This window comes from Microchirus variegatus (assembly GCF_963457635.1).
Source record: "Microchirus variegatus genome assembly, chromosome: 14".
NCBI classification, from domain to species: domain Eukaryota; kingdom Metazoa; phylum Chordata; class Actinopteri; order Pleuronectiformes; family Soleidae; genus Microchirus; species Microchirus variegatus.
The window spans coordinates 5,700,806-5,716,554 of record NC_139815.1 but is presented as its reverse complement, the minus strand read 5'-3'; the positions used below and the strand labels follow the sequence as shown (position 1 = coordinate 5,716,554).

Sequence of the window (15,749 nt, the reverse complement as noted above, 5' to 3'; positions counted from 1 at the left end):
CTGCGACGCTGTTGATTAGCAGCGAGAATGTTCTGTATTGCAGCTATGGTTTCTCACACATGCGGACTTTGGCAACGCCTTTATATAGAGTAGCAGGTGAAGCCTCTCTGGATTAGGTTCAGCTGTGTTCAATTACATCTGTTTCCTTGATATGTTAGGATTTAAAGGCGGAGGACCCAATAGCAGACGGAGATGTAAGTATAATTATAAACAATAATATTTATTTACAGAAAACGGGGAATAACAAAAAGCGACTTCACAAAAGCGGAAGTGAATTGAGGGGATAGCGATAGTGAGAGAGAGAAATGCAGCTGCGTCAGGTATGGCTCGGCGCTCTGGCAGTGTTCCTTCACGGAACAGACTCACGGAGATGATGGTGTGAGCAGGAGTGATTCCCAGGAGCATAGGGAAAACAGCAAGGACCAGACGCTTCCAACGACGCAGGAGACGTGGCGACCTGGAGCGAGGAGAGACGGGTGAGTATCCAGCACGGAGGTAAGTTTAAAGAGACACTTCAAGAGCATGACGTTACCAACTAAACTGAGAGAACGATCTGACACCGGTGAAGGGGAACGGCTCCGCTTATGAGTCCTCCTGATTGCAGATGAGGAGCAGGTGTAGACAATCACCGGCGTCTTGAGTGAAAGTAGGTCAACCACGCCCCCTGCAGAGAGAGAGGAAGGGAGAGCACAGAGCAGCAGCAGCAGCAGCAGCAGACAAAACAATAATAAAAATAATAATAAATAATGGAAGGTGCGGGTGAGATCGTGACATGATATCTGTGAAATGCCACAGGGTGGTTGATGGTTTTTTTTATGTGTAGTACAATAAACTCATAAACGTGTAATTCAATAACAGTTTTTTCTTCTCTACTATTAGCCTATGTTTCTTGCGCCAGTGGTCCACAGCTATGAGCGCATTTCAACATTGAACATTGTTTTATTATTTCAAAAAGTGGAGGATATAAATTTCCCTGATGCGGCTTGATCACTGTAGCCTAGAAATCTAGACGCCCCTAGCGGCAGGCTGTGATCACTGAACATTTGATCGCTAAGAAGGCTGTTAAGAGTGGGTCAGCTCGATCTTACGTTTCCTTCTTAGTGAAAGATCTTCTTAAGCTAAGAGCGACTCTGGGAAACACGTTCTTCTTTCACATCGTTCTTAAGAGCGCTCCAAAGAAGATCTTGGCGTTAAGAGCTTCTTAACGAATCTGGGAAACACGGCCAATTTCAGTTTAAGCTTCTAAAATGACACTGTCCAGATTTTTACCGGCTGCTTCCTACAGCTCAATAAACTACCCTCTGGGAAGGGCGATCAGAACAAGTATGGCGGACAACTCGAGTGTCTTTAAGAAGTTTTATTCTACACACAACTTAATACACTACTTAATAGGTTGTAAACTGACAAAGCATACGGGTTCTGATGATCAGTTACAGATGAAGACAAACAAATTACCTCATGGTAACACTCCACCAACTGGTGGACCAAAATGTCCTCGATAGGCCTGGATGGGTACCTTATCGGCCCCACTGACGGTGATTGAGGCTGGTGTGCCGGTCAATCCAAGCTTTCTGTGTGCTTGGTGTGTGATGTAATTGGTGTCAGAGCCAGGATCTCCAAAGGTCCCGAGACTGTCCCCACCTTCTGCTTTAACAGACACAAACATCAAAAGGCCTGGGTAATCCTTTGAAACGTTCGGGTCGCTTTGTTCTGCCTGGCGCACTCTTGATGCCACTCTGCCAGTGCCGGGACCCCCAAAAGCACCACCAAAACGAGCGAGCAGAAGCCGAGAGCCAACAGGGCCGTTAAAGGGCGAAAGAGGCCACTACAATGGAGGAGCTGAGGACAAGAGCTAACATGGCCGTTAAGGGGCAGAAGAAGTACCGTAGCCGTGGGTAAAGTGGAGCTGTGTGGACTACTGGTAAAGAGACCAACAGTCGCTAAAGAGACCACTAAAAAGTCAACGCTGAGCTACTTAACGAGTCTAGTAGCTGCTGAGTAGCCAACGTGTCGTCTCTGCCGAGACCCGTCATCTCAGATTGTTAAATTCTGGCTGACGTACATTAATAACATTACAGTAATCAAAAGTGTAGATGTGCAAAGTTTTTATTTGTGTATTTATTGATAACATACAGTGAAAAAAAAAATCTGCCTTCTGCTGCTAGGAAAACTCACATGTGCAATCAACATATTTTCCTTTTCTCTTTTAGACTGAAAATGCAATGGCAATGTTTTTTTTAATCATAACATAGATAAAACTGAACATGAAACAGCTTATGGTGTACTGCATGGTTCTAATATGACCAAAAGGTGAGGGGGTTTGACCCCGGCTCTGCTAATCTACATGCTCATGTCGAAGCTTTACCCCAAATAACTCTTGGAGGCAGTGTTTGCACCGTGTTTCATGTCTATACATTGACTTCTGACCTTTTGTTGTTGCAGTAATATCTGTGATCTCTTTCATATATATATATATTTTTTTTTTTTTTTTAATGTTGTATTTCTTGTTTTCATTCTCCCTCCTCTTCTCTTTGATGAATTGCTGTTGTATTCCCATTCCGGGTTTCAGCTGCCTTCACTGTCCCCACTGTGGACTTAAATCTTCACAGATGCAGATAGATGGCGTCGTCGTGTCTCCACAGGCCATGTCCTAACAGCAATTTTTACTAAAAAATGTGTTGTGCGAACAATGATTGAAGTGCTTTGAGTGGTCCTCAAGACTATAAAACACAACTACACAAATATAAACCATTTACTGTATTAACAGCACAGACATAAAACATATCTTTTTTTAAGTATAAACACACACATTCTGCCGCCAGGCAATGGTAATCTTTCGATTTCCTTGTGATTAGACCTAAACTTGAAGGGCCAATATGCAATATTCTGCCTCACACAATATCAATAAACAAGTATTACAAGTGTAAATATGTAGTAGAGGACTCTGTGTTGTTATCAAGCCTCTGGCTGTTCAGTCTGTTGCATGGTTCTGAAGCTGTAGTAAGCTTCCTTTGGTGGTACTTGGAGGAAAATCAGAAATACTGTGCTTCCGTATATACCATGTATGTGATCAGAGTGGTGCTGAGGGATTTTGAGTATCAAGTATATGAGAGGACAAGGAGGATGTTGAGAGAGCAAATTGCTTCCGACAACACAAGAAATAAGACCAGGGTTCAAGTTTAGTCTGGCATTAACACCAAGGAGGAAGGGCTCAAACCTGACTTGGAGTAATCGCTTCCCCTACAGGGCTTTGTGATTAACTTAATGCATAGATTATATTGCATGTCTGTTTTCATTGGTGAGCCGTTACAATTGGCCTGATAGTTTACCAGCACTAACTGTTTGGTCTGACGATTAGTGGTGGTCAAGTATCGCATATTGGACCTTTACTGTGGCTCCATAGGACTGCTTAACACTGTGGTTTTCATGCCAAACAATACACATTTAACAATTAGAACCCTTTGTTGGATTTTTTGTGTTTGTGTGTCACATGTTTTTGTAGAAATCCATTTTTGTGACAGAAAGTTAAAGAAGCCAGTATCTAACTCATTCTTAATTAGCTGAGTAAGACACAACCAGATACACAAATGAATTTATACCCACAGAATACAAATAGCTTGCATGGCCCCTTTTTATATCCAGCATAGATTGGTCACACAAATGCTCCTTAGAGCACAATATGTCACTTAGAAGACCTATGAGGTCTGTTTTTCAGTGATGAATGATTGTTCACTTTTGAACTTGTACATATTTGACTGGATTTAATGCTCCGTACATTGAAGAAAGCCAAGCTGAACGCAGGCTCTCAAGAGGCTTTTCTGCTGCATGTTCCTGGAGTCTCCTGTAGATTCACCTTAGACCTGCAGACAAAATGGTCAGATCATTAGAAATGTTCTTTTTATACCTGAATAAGCCACAACAGCAGAGGACCTTGCTGGGAGGGTTGGCTCATGAACTGGTACTAAACTAGCCTACGCTGTCGGGGGCCGACAGCAAGGGGTATATCCGCGAACTTGTCCAATCCTCAACTTTCCAATATACCCAAAGTATACGCACTCGCACCTGCCACTAACTGTTTTAATTAATTATTAATAAATTCAACAAAATAACTGTTAAATATTAAGATATAATGCTGACTACACTTTATACATGTTCAAAGTATCCATATAAACTCGATATTGAACACAGAATACCTGACCTCATAAATTTCTCTCTAGTTTTTAATAAAACTAGTTAACCTATTATACCTTGTTAAATATTATGAATATTAAAATGCTAACCACACCTGCCATATCTTCAGTGTCCAAATGTCATGAAAAAGCATACACTGTTTATTAAATTTCATGAAAAAGCATACAATATGTTCAAACTTTCCATTCAATGCATTAATAAAGAAATGGAGGCTTAACTATGTTTTATATGATAATTAAAACATTTATATTATAATGTAATAAATATTATGAATAAGTGCTAAATAAACCCATGATATCCTCAATATGAATACGTTAACCAGTTAACTTATTATGTAACTATTACCAATCATAGCCAAAGTAATAATGATTGAACTTGTAGATAGTTGTTACATGAATCATTGTACAAAATTTGAAGGCAATATCTCCATTAGTCTGGCAGATAAAGCCGAAAATGTGTTTTTAGCATAATAAATTAATTTGCTAATTAATAATAAAGCTACAAAGATAGGGATAATTCTTAGGTGGTATGTGATGCCCATGCAAAATTTGAAGCCAATACCTGCAATACTTTGGAAGATACAGGCGAAAATATGGTTTTTATATCAGTAATTAATTAATTAATTAACTAATTAATAATAATGGTAGACAGCTCAAAATCAATAGGGATCATCTACAGGAGGTATGTGACCCATAAAAAAAATAAGAACATTTAATCTCAAACGCCTTTCCAGTAATCGCGTTAACGGCTAAAATCTACGGACGCGGACGACGACGCGGACGCGCAAGACCGATTCCATAATATCCGTGCGCGTTTCTCGTGGATATAATTAGTACCGTGTGAGCGAGATATGTAGTGTGCCATCATACCGGTGCGAAGACAATGAACGACAACATTGAATGTGACACAACAGATAACAATGAAGGACATCCAGCAGCTCTTTTTTTCCTGCTCGGTTTGTGGCTGTTTGTCTCAACAGGACGTCAACAAGCTTTGTATGAGAATAGACTGCAGACGGTGAGAGAAACAGCAGTTGTGAGAGAGTGATGATTTTCTGGTTGAGCTGGTCTAGCTCCACTCAGACCATACCATTTACTCCAGTACCCCAAAGGAAGGGTGCCAAAGAATGTAACGGTTGGGGCTGGTTATTTTGGTACTATTCCTAATGGAAAAGCCCAAATATATATACATACTGTATTCTACCAAACTGAACAATTCCATTGCTAAATTTTGCTTTAGAACAAATGAGAATCTCAAAATGGTAATGTTAGCATTGCATCAGATTCCCCCATACACCCCACAATAATGATGAAGCTTCTAGGGCTGTAAAGTCAAAGGGGACTGGTCGACTAATTGGTCGACACGCTCTGGCTCGACCAAAATTGTGATTGGTCGATTTTTTTAATTTTTTTATTATTATTATTTTTTATGGTGAATTTCATTAGGATGAAATTACCAAGTCTAATAGGGGTGTTTTAGAGCACCTGTGAACACCCCCCTTCTTTTCCAATATTTTGCTTTAGTCCAGCCCAGTGGGTTGTTGTCGCACCGTGGCTCATGAGCGACAGACAGATTAGCATTGCCATTAATTATACGTGAATTTTGAGCTTTTCATGTTAGGCTACAGTCAGTCCTCCTGTCGCATCCATCTCAAAGACATCAGCAGTGTGGCAGAATTTTTCAAAAGTAGATGACAATAAAAAAGTGGAATGCAAACTTTGCAAGCAACAGTTTGCTTTTCACAGCTCTACTACAAACATGGCATATCATTTAAAAACGCTAAGCTAAGGTTGCTCCGTCTCTTTTGAGCCGCAACAGCAGCAGTGTCCCGCGGTCTATTTGTGTCTCAGCCGCGAAGCTGCGCTCCTATGTTCAGTCTGGCTCTGTATTCATCAACAGTTATTGTGCTGACATTACTAGTTGACATAGTAATAATAATAATAATAATAATAATAATGCATTATATTTGAAGGTGACTTTCAAGACACTCAAGGTCGCCATAGTACATTATTTTCGGATATCACAGGCTATGGTATTGCGCACATCTAGAACATAATGCAAAACGCTGTCAGAGCGGTCAAACTCTGTTGAACTCCAGCCGCGGCTGCGGGTCTTTTCAAATTAAGAGCCGCAGGCGCACAGGTGCTTTGCGGTTGCGGCTCTTAGTAGCCACACTTCTGACATTTTTTTACTCTCAAGCAATCATGTCTTATTGGTGCTTCAGCGTTTGGGCTCTTCTTTGAAAATACAGTGACTTGTATCATGAGTAAAAAGGAAGTTGCAAGTAAACAGGCTAAATCAGACAGTGCAGTGTGTTTAACTGCTTTAGGGAAGCTAACAGAACAGCAACATCCTCGGACCAGAAACTGGACTGAAGCTAACAGGTTGTCTACTTATTGCAGACACACTATAAATATGCAATGCTAGCTTTGCGTATTGCAGTGTACGTGTAAATATAATAATAGATCATGGAGTTAATCAGCCAATGAAAGTTATTTGCTCTTACCTGTTGTGTGTCATGTGACTCTTGACCAGGTGTCCAGCAGCCAGAGCGGCCATGAGTGAGAGCTCTCCAGCCAACACGGTGGCAGACACAACCCTGGCCAGCTGCCGCGCATTCTCCCCAGGACAGTCCTGACAAGCACCCAGCACACCCAGCATCTTCACACACACACACACACACACACACACACACATATGGTATTGACAAATGTCACCATCATTGTGCATTGACATTAATAATCTCTTTTCCAAGGATGTAAAAATGAAATGTAAAATGGCAATATACTTAGGGCCTGATTTACTAAGATTCCAAATAGATAGTGCTAAATTGCGTGCGCAAGCATAAAGACTGCGTCTGTTACTGGATTACGTTTTGCAGGTGAACTACTAAGATTGCGACCGCAATTGACTACAGGCACAGAAGTGGTTAAGACCGCCCTATTTAAATGAGGATTTTGCGCTAGTCAAGGGTTGTCAACATGGAGAAAGTGCAGACTCAACGGAAGTGCAGAATGAAATTTGAAGCCACTGAACAGAAAGTACGTTCTGCGATGAGCAAAACTGAGATCGAGGGATATGACATCCTTGTTCCCCGGGTCCATAGAACCTTTTTATATTATTATTATTTTAATCCTGCGTCGGAATTTTGGACAGCTCCATCATTACCTGACGTATCAAACAAAGACAACTATGGACTATGGATGTTGCCGTAAAAAAAAAAAAGGTGCTGCGCTCTCCTCCTGACTCACCTGCAGCTGCCAGGGGACGCTCTGCTGTTTCTCTCAAGCTTACACATAGGTCTTCTTTCAATGGATGTGTGACTTTTTTGTCAACAAGTAAATAAATAAATAAATAAATAAAGCGGATCATCACAACGGCTTTGTAGTCCCAGTCCGTCCCTGGTTTCATCTGTGTTCATTCAGTCAGGCTGAGTTTCCATTAAGCGTGCCAACAGCCTATGATTTGAAGTCAGAGGCGACGGGACAATCGATATCGATGATTATCTATAGCTGATTCAGATAGTTACATTAAATAGTGATTGTTGTGATTATTTATTGCATTTAAATGTGCCTGGAACTGTGGAAACCTGCCTGTGAGGTTTTGGTGATGTTTGCGCACTGCGCTGCCTGCGCTTCGCCGTGCACCCAGAGTAGACCAGGTTAGAGCTGGACCCGTTAAGGTAAAGCGGGGTTCCCCGTTTCTCCGGTCTTAACCAGGAAACATAGGTACGACCCCTCCTTGAACCACAAATTGCAGACCAAGGTGAGCCCATACCAGTACAAACACACATTTCTCCTATGGATATCTATATTTAATTTATTCAGATATACCAAATAAGAAATGAAAGTGCGTCATCTGTGAACGCGTAGTTGAACATGCTCTGGAAAAGCGTAATTTCCTGATTTACAAAAAGTATTTTTGTTTATGGATTTTGCAGAAGATAACCTCAGCCATATGCGCGCACCGCTGTGCCAGTTAAGACCTGCCTTGAAACGTGCTAAATATAGAGGCAAAAATAAGCACCGCAATCAGTTTCAGGTTTGATAAATCACTCTGCGCATGCTAAAATAACATATTTACATTTTCTCCTCCCATCACATGCAAAATTGCGTGTAAACGCCCCACATTGCATATGCATTAAGGCAAGAACGCTAAATGGGTTGCGAGTGCTATTTTGCCCGCCTGAGGGACGCACTCCTCGTTGCGCCCTGTTAGTAGATCAGCATCAACGCACATTTGCGTGTGCAATCCAGTTTGCGCGCGTTTTTGCATGTGCAAAGCTTTAGTAAATCAGGCCCTTAGTGTTCCCACATGTCTGTTGTGTGTGTGCCTACCTGCAGACAGGCTTGCTGGGGAGGCAGGTTGGTGCCTCCTCCTACAGTGCCAAGCTCTATGGAAGGCATGGTGCAGCAGATGTGCAGATCCTCCCGTGTTGGCCCTGTTGCCTCCATTAAGGTGATGCAGTTACTGCTGCCTACTGACTGGGCAGGGTCCTGGGGAACACACAAACACACACTCAAATACATTAACTTAAGAACAAAATTGAAACTAACTGATGCACAATGTGTTCATGGAACTAGTTGACCTGTCCACAGGCTATGAAGATGGCAGCAACCAGGTTGGCTGCATGAGCGTTATATCCACCGATGCTCCCTGCCATGGCCGAGCCCACCAGGTTCTTACTGATGTTCACCTCCACCATAGCTTCTGTTGTTGTTTTCAGAACCTGAAGGAGAGGGGACAAGCACTGGGCATGAGTTTGCTGATTGAAGAATGAGTCTGTGAGTTGTTTCTGAAAAGAAATTCTCTTGACATTCAAGATAGCCATCAAAATAAATCTTTGAAAGAAAAATATAATAATATAAGTAGGAGTGATAAAACACAGGACACAGTGCGTGAAGCAGAGTGAGGGTGCAGATGGAATCTCTCATCATCCTCATTAATATAATGAACCTCTTATTAACTACAGTATAGTGAGCGCTACAGACAATGGATTTGTTTCTTATTCGATACAACTTAATTTCTTGATGGCCATCAGGAAGCTAAGAAGATATCAATAAATATATCAGCAGTGAGCAGCGTCTTTAGTTCTGGCTCTTGCTACCTCTCTGACGACCTTAGCAGGGATGGTTGCTTCACAGACAGCAGACTTTCCCCTGCCTTCGATCCAGTTGATGGCAGCAGGTTTCTTGTCGGTGCAGTAGTTCCCACTGATTGCCACCACCTGCAACTCTGGGAAGTGCTGCTGCAGTCTGCTCAGAGCCTGTTCTGTTCCCTAGAGGTAAGAACACATGTAAATCATCATTAACTGCAGGATTACATGGTTGTCATGTATAATCAGTGTTTATGCCAGAAAAGGTCCCAAAGAGGTGGTTAAAAAAAGTTACCTTGGAGATCATGTTCATGCCCATAGCATCTCCAGTCTTAGAATGAAATCGAATGTATAGATTTCGACCAGCTACACAAACAAGGAGCTTCTGAAGCCGAGCAAACCTGCAAATAGCCACCACAAAAAGACACCAATTAGACATACAGTAGTAGACACTGAGCACACACTTTGAATTTCAACGATGTTTACTTTTGTTGTACCTGCTGGTGTTGTCAAAAGCCTCTCTTACGGCCTGGAAACCGTCTGTGCTCTCCAGCCACTCCTTTACCTCGGCAGCCTGGCAAGCAGACGGCATCCTCGCTACAGGCCCTCGAGTCATGCTGTCAGCCAGGATACGACTGCTGGCTCCGCCTCCGAGCTACAACACACAGATGCAAGACATCATCCATACAGAGTTAGTATGTATTCACATTTAATTCTCAGTTTTTGTGGGTGTGTCCCACTGACAAAGAATATTGACTCCTAATGTAATTAGTGTGTTGGTCTTTTACACTCACAGCAATTGCTCGACAGCCACGGTTGGTGCTGGCAACTAAGCATCCCTCTGTGGTTGCCATGGGAACCTGGAACTGCTTCCCATCCAGATGCAGTGGTCCGGCCACGCCCACCGGTACAGGCATGTATCCAATCACATTCTCACAACACGTGCCCATAACCTGGAAAACAGAGAAGTAGGCGAGAAGTTCAGGTAAAGATGATTCGTATTGGTGTAGCAGGCAGAAATCTTTACATCATACACATCTATACATCTATACATTCATTACAATAATTGTTTTTATTTCCACCACAAAAATTAGCCATACATATACACATACAGTATTTTCTGGGCATTGTCGTCATCAGAAGCTTGGCAAAGCTATAGGAGTGTCTGTGTGTGGTGTTTTAGAGGACAGTCACATTCACATGAAAGTCAGATGCAAAAGTTTGTAGTTATGAATATGAACTGTCAAATCTGATCTGTAGTTAATTGAGATACAACAGTTGTGGCTAGTCATGTGAACGAAGCCTAACAGGCTGTGTGTGTTTGTGTGTCTTTAGAAGGCTGCGAGTACACATTTTAAATCAAATGTTTCTTTGTGAGGACATTGTGGCTAGGTCCTCACAACTTTAAAGGGCTTTTTGAGGGTTAACACCTGGCTTTAAGGTTAAATTAAGGGTTGAGGTTAGGAATTTGGTTGTAATGGGTAAGTTTAGGGTTCAGGGTGTGAGTGAGTGTGTTTTCACCTTGGAGTAGTCATAGTCGGTGTATGGCAGGGTGGAGAGCGCAGTAGCAGAGGGTAGCTTTGCTGATATCATCTGTCTTCGTATGGCCACGCCTCTCTCTGGTTTCTCCATCATGGCCTCCAGTTTGTAGGCAGGGATGTGTTTGGAGTTCACCAGCAGCATCACCTCTGCATCACTCAGGAAACGAGGGCCAAGCTGCAACAGACACAAACGTAAACAGGTTCATGTCGACTCCATATATAAACTGATACTATATACTTTAACTATAAATGTTATTGATGTGAGAGAACATGCAATTTGCAAAAAAAAACTAAAAACATCTTGGGTAAAAAGACATGACATTTTATATATTATGTGATAAAAGGGAAATTTGATATCCATTCAATACCACAAAAAACACTGAAGTTCAATGACTCTACTTTTGGGGGAGACAAAAAATAAATCTGTTTAGAAATGAAGGATTACTATCGATACTAATCACTAAAAAGCAGGAAAAGGTGTGAAGAACAGCTGTTAACTGTGTATCACTCAGGTATGGTGGTGTGATTATCCGTTCAGAATTTGACTTGATGGTGGGAGTGTATCTTATTATTATTATTTTTCTTTCATCATCATCTCAAATCATTGGAGGAAACAGTATCCAATTTGGAATGACAAGTATTTTCTACTTGCGTCATGCTCTAATTAGTTCAACCTCAAAGAGAGACACCAAAGTGACTAATCTCATTAGTCGAGTTAAACCACACAACAAGCTCAAGTCTTACTGGTGACGGACACTTTAGGGCCAAAGAGACAGGAAGTCAGCCTTGTTATCAGCAGTAAAAGAGATATTTCATTGCTGTTTTACCTCAGGATTTTTGAGGATGTCCACACATTGGTCTAGGCCTCTGGGCTCTGGTGGGAGGCTTATCTGAGCAGCTTCAAACTTGAGCTCCTCCACGTCATCCCCCAGAATGAATTTGCTCTTTGGCTCGGGCTCAGTGGCTGAGGGTGACAGGGGCCGGATAACCTCATCTAAGGAAACAAGGTTGCGTTAGACATCAATGTGCAGTGGATGTTCACTTACTATAATAATAACCACTGAGTCCAAACACACCTTTCTCTGTCATGTTGACAGTTGGTGGGACAGCAACAATATGGGCAGGTTCGAGGCATGGAGCAGCTGCGGGCTCCTGCCTGTAGCAGGTTTCAGCGGGCCGCCTCTGGGTCAGGGCAGGGGGAGACAGAGTGACTGGGTTTTTCAGGGACAGGGTTGACTCTATCTCAACCTGCTCAAAGAAGATGTACTTGATAGCCAGCAGCAGAGCCAGAGCCAGACAGATCACCTGCTCTACGTCCATAGTTATCATCCTGCAGAACATGAACGAGAACGTGAGCATGATGTATGATGCATTTCAGAGGCTAGCACTACCATTAGATGATAAATGTTTCTTCTACAGTACATATTTATGTTCTCTTTATGACATCAGTAAAAACTGAGATGCAAGTCTAATAGTAAAACATCATCAAAAGATATTGAATCAGATCTGAAAGAGTGGGCAGTATTAGGTTTGTCTGTTCACACTTGCCATTAAAATTCATCTTCTCATACCAATTGTGATTGGACCCTGATCTGGATAGATGTTAAAACCAGGTCAGCATGTGGTCATTAGGGTCAGAAGTTGTGGTGTGGATGGTGTAAAGCTGACAGTGGGCAGGATTTAAGACAGTTGACAGTGATTGATGTTTTTCCAGACTGACAAAGATTGCTGCCGCGTGCAAACAGGCTGTAGAAAAACAAGCATATCAACATTCCCACCTGGTGACGTAAAAGTGCCAAAGTGTTTTTTCTGGCTCGATTCTCCTGGGTGAGATCTGGTCCAGCTCCATGCCAACCTGAGAGATTCCTACTGTGGAGTTGATGGACAAGGGCTCGGCGATCCATCGGCTGTGGGCATGAACCATCACCAGGCCCAGAGACTGGAGAGAGAGAACGCATAATAGAGAAGTCACACACTGTTCAAAAGAAAACTAAGAAACAAAACACAAAAAATGATCAATGGTTACCATGATCATTTTGACTCTCTGCGTAACAGGGTTGGGTTTGTTGTCCTCCTCCATGACTCCAGAGAAGTGACTCAGCTGCCAGATAGGATGGCCCTCCTGACTCTCACGGGACAGCTAGCAGAGCAAAACAACTCGATCAATATTAAACTAACAGGAATTAGAGAAAGCACTAAGAAAGCACAAATACATTTCAAAAATGAAAATGTCAATTATTGAAGTAGTGAATAATATTGAGTAACTATCTATTTGCTTCAGACTGAATTTTAAATTATTTAAAATATTTAAAGATAGGACATCTCGTAAATCTAGAAAAAACAAGCAAAGCCAATAATACTAAGAAATAGGCTGAAGTGGAACTTTGAATTCTGACTGCACTTCCATTCTTCCATGGCTCGTGAGCTAACCTCTGACTAAGACATGCCCTAAGACATGACTGCAAGAGCATGAGCCATAGTTCTGCTAAAGGTCAGACAAAGAGCACCTAAAACACTTGCATGCATATTCAATGAGGCTGAGCTCTTACCTCCAGCACCAGTGAGACACATGCTGGGAAGAAAGTCATGAACACAAAGTAGTTGGCCAAGACAGACATGCAGCCAAAGCAGCACATGATTTCCAACTGCCGGACACCTGAGAGATATAAGAAAGACACTGTTGTTTGTTTTGAAGCAAATTTCTATCAAAGCGGAGTTGTCTTCCTGGAGTTCATTCTTGCCAATTTTTTACAAATTGCTCAAAAATGATCATTCGAATATTCCCCCTTAAAAAAACACAGATATTCGAATATATTCTCATAGCATTTGCATCGCACATCTGGTGTGTGTTGCATCCGCTGCATCTGGGGCTTTCAATCAGCCAGACTGTCAGGTGATGACAGCATGACGTCAATAACAGGACAAACTAATACAACGAGACATAACTACCTTTAGATGTACTTTTATTTAACGTTAACGGGTGCATTTGCCCGGCTTATTAAAATCGGAATATTTCTGACTGACCGGCCAGTTGCCGATTGCGGCCGATCAGAATCGGCTAAAATCGGTATCGGCAGGTCAACCTTCTTGAAAAATCGGAATTGGCCCCAAAAATGGCAATTGGTGCATCCCTACTCAGAATATAATATTACTAGATACCCATATACACTGGTTTATGTCTGAAAAAAGTGGTTTCGGGGTTTAGTTAATCTTCAACTTTATACAGTGGAAGATTACACAAAGTAATGCTCTTCCTTCATATAATCAAGTTTAGGTTATCATCTGCTCAGGAATGTGGTAAAGAATGTTTTTGTTTGAGACATTCCGTAGCGTCAGCAATTTACCTATTTTTTTACATTTAACAACTTTTTTTGATTTTTTATTTACAATATGTTTTTGTGAGCTCGTCATTAGCACGACTGAAAACAATGTGATAAAACTGTGATTAAAATTTTTGGCATCACGTACCTGACATGGTTCCTACGCCGATCACTAAGCATTCTACCAGGGCATCTAGAGTGAAGGTCGGTCCCAGTACTGCCATACCACGAGCGATGTTGTCTCTCACTTCATCCTGAAAAAGTTGGGAGTAAATATGTCAAAGTATCTTTCTAAAAATGATGTGGAATATTCTAATATGACGACTGAATATTTCTTCATACCTGACAACTGGAGCTTAAGGCAAACTTGGCAAGAGAACATGCTTTGGACAGGTCGATGAGAAGCAGGAAAAAAGGCAAAGCCTCACTGCAGAACATAAGAGAGCATTCAGTTGGAGCATTTTAACAGAGATATGAGGAAAGTTCGCAAAATGTGTCCTTACTTGAGGCCTGTGAGCTCTTTGTCGAGAAAGTGAATGACGACTGTGCTGAATACGAAGCTGGAGAATATGGTGAAAAGACCAGCGATGCCTGCAAGACAGTGGATGAAGTGATTTTTAGTCATATGTAGCTAGTTAGGTCAATATATAGATAAGGTATTGGATTTATATATTGGCTGTTGCTGGATCAAAATCACTGGTGTGGATATCAGAAAGAGAAACATTTGATGGACTACTTGGTAAATAATTAAAATATTTGTCACTAGGATCAGTTGGTCGCACTATTATTGGTTAGCTCTGACATTAGCCCCAGGCAAGTAGTTACAGGTTAGTAACACAAATGATCTTGAGGCCCCAGTATTGACGAGCACGAGTATTGTGACATAAAATTTGCTTTGCATTCACTCTGAACTCACCATAAGAACCATAGCATCATGGTCTCCTTTGATATCTAACAAAAAGAGGTTATGGGCCCATCAGTAATTTACCTAAAATATATTTGGATCCAAGTTGTCTCAGGTTCTGGAACTGGAAGTAAATGTAGACGATGGCGATGCAACGGGTGATTGTCAGGATGATGATATCACTGCTTAGAATCTGCTGTAAAAAGGGAAATCTGATTAATGACAAAGGAGGAAGAAATTAATTACAAATGTATAGTTCGGTGAGGGATCACTGGTGTTCTAGTCCTCAAAAATGGTCTTGCTATCAAGACATCACCACTTGAGACTTGGCCTGTCTCAGTCCTCTTGACATAGGATTTTAAGCGAAGACCACAACAAAATAATATATCAAATCATTATTGTGACTGGATAACAACTGTATTTAACAAGTAGTAAACACATTTTATCCCAGATAACAATTGTTTTCCACTGCTACTCACCTCTTCTGTTTTGGGGCAGTCAAAGTTCCAGCCACAGATCTGGTCATTGCCGGTAAACATGTTCATGGACATCATGCAGATAGTGAGGGTGACGGTGCCCACTATCACCTCCCAGGGGTGGGAGGCCACCAGGAGGCCATGCATACGGAAAAGGCGGGTCAGCATTGTGAAACTAAGCTGCCAAATAACACAAGCAGAGTGAAATAAGCAGGGAGGCTG

General features: G+C 41.8%; 1 protein-coding gene across 1 annotated transcript; it reads right to left on the bottom strand.

Annotated features, from left to right (window-relative positions):
- Positions 1-3,805: 3,805 nt before the first annotated feature.
- On the bottom strand, positions 3,806-15,695 carry hmgcra (3-hydroxy-3-methylglutaryl-CoA reductase a; the record flags this gene model as incomplete). Its single annotated transcript, XM_083900756.1, has 19 exons — positions 3,806-3,860; positions 6,698-6,852; positions 8,529-8,687; positions 8,780-8,920; positions 9,299-9,469; positions 9,582-9,687; positions 9,784-9,941; positions 10,081-10,239; positions 10,808-11,002; positions 11,655-11,821; positions 11,904-12,157; positions 12,606-12,766; positions 12,854-12,967; positions 13,377-13,483; positions 14,296-14,401; positions 14,490-14,574; positions 14,651-14,738; positions 15,136-15,247; positions 15,531-15,695. 19 exons carry the CDS (start codon positions 15,693-15,695, stop codon positions 3,806-3,808), a joined length of 2,658 nt encoding a protein of 885 aa, XP_083756882.1.
- Between the last annotated feature and the right edge of the window lie 54 nt (positions 15,696-15,749).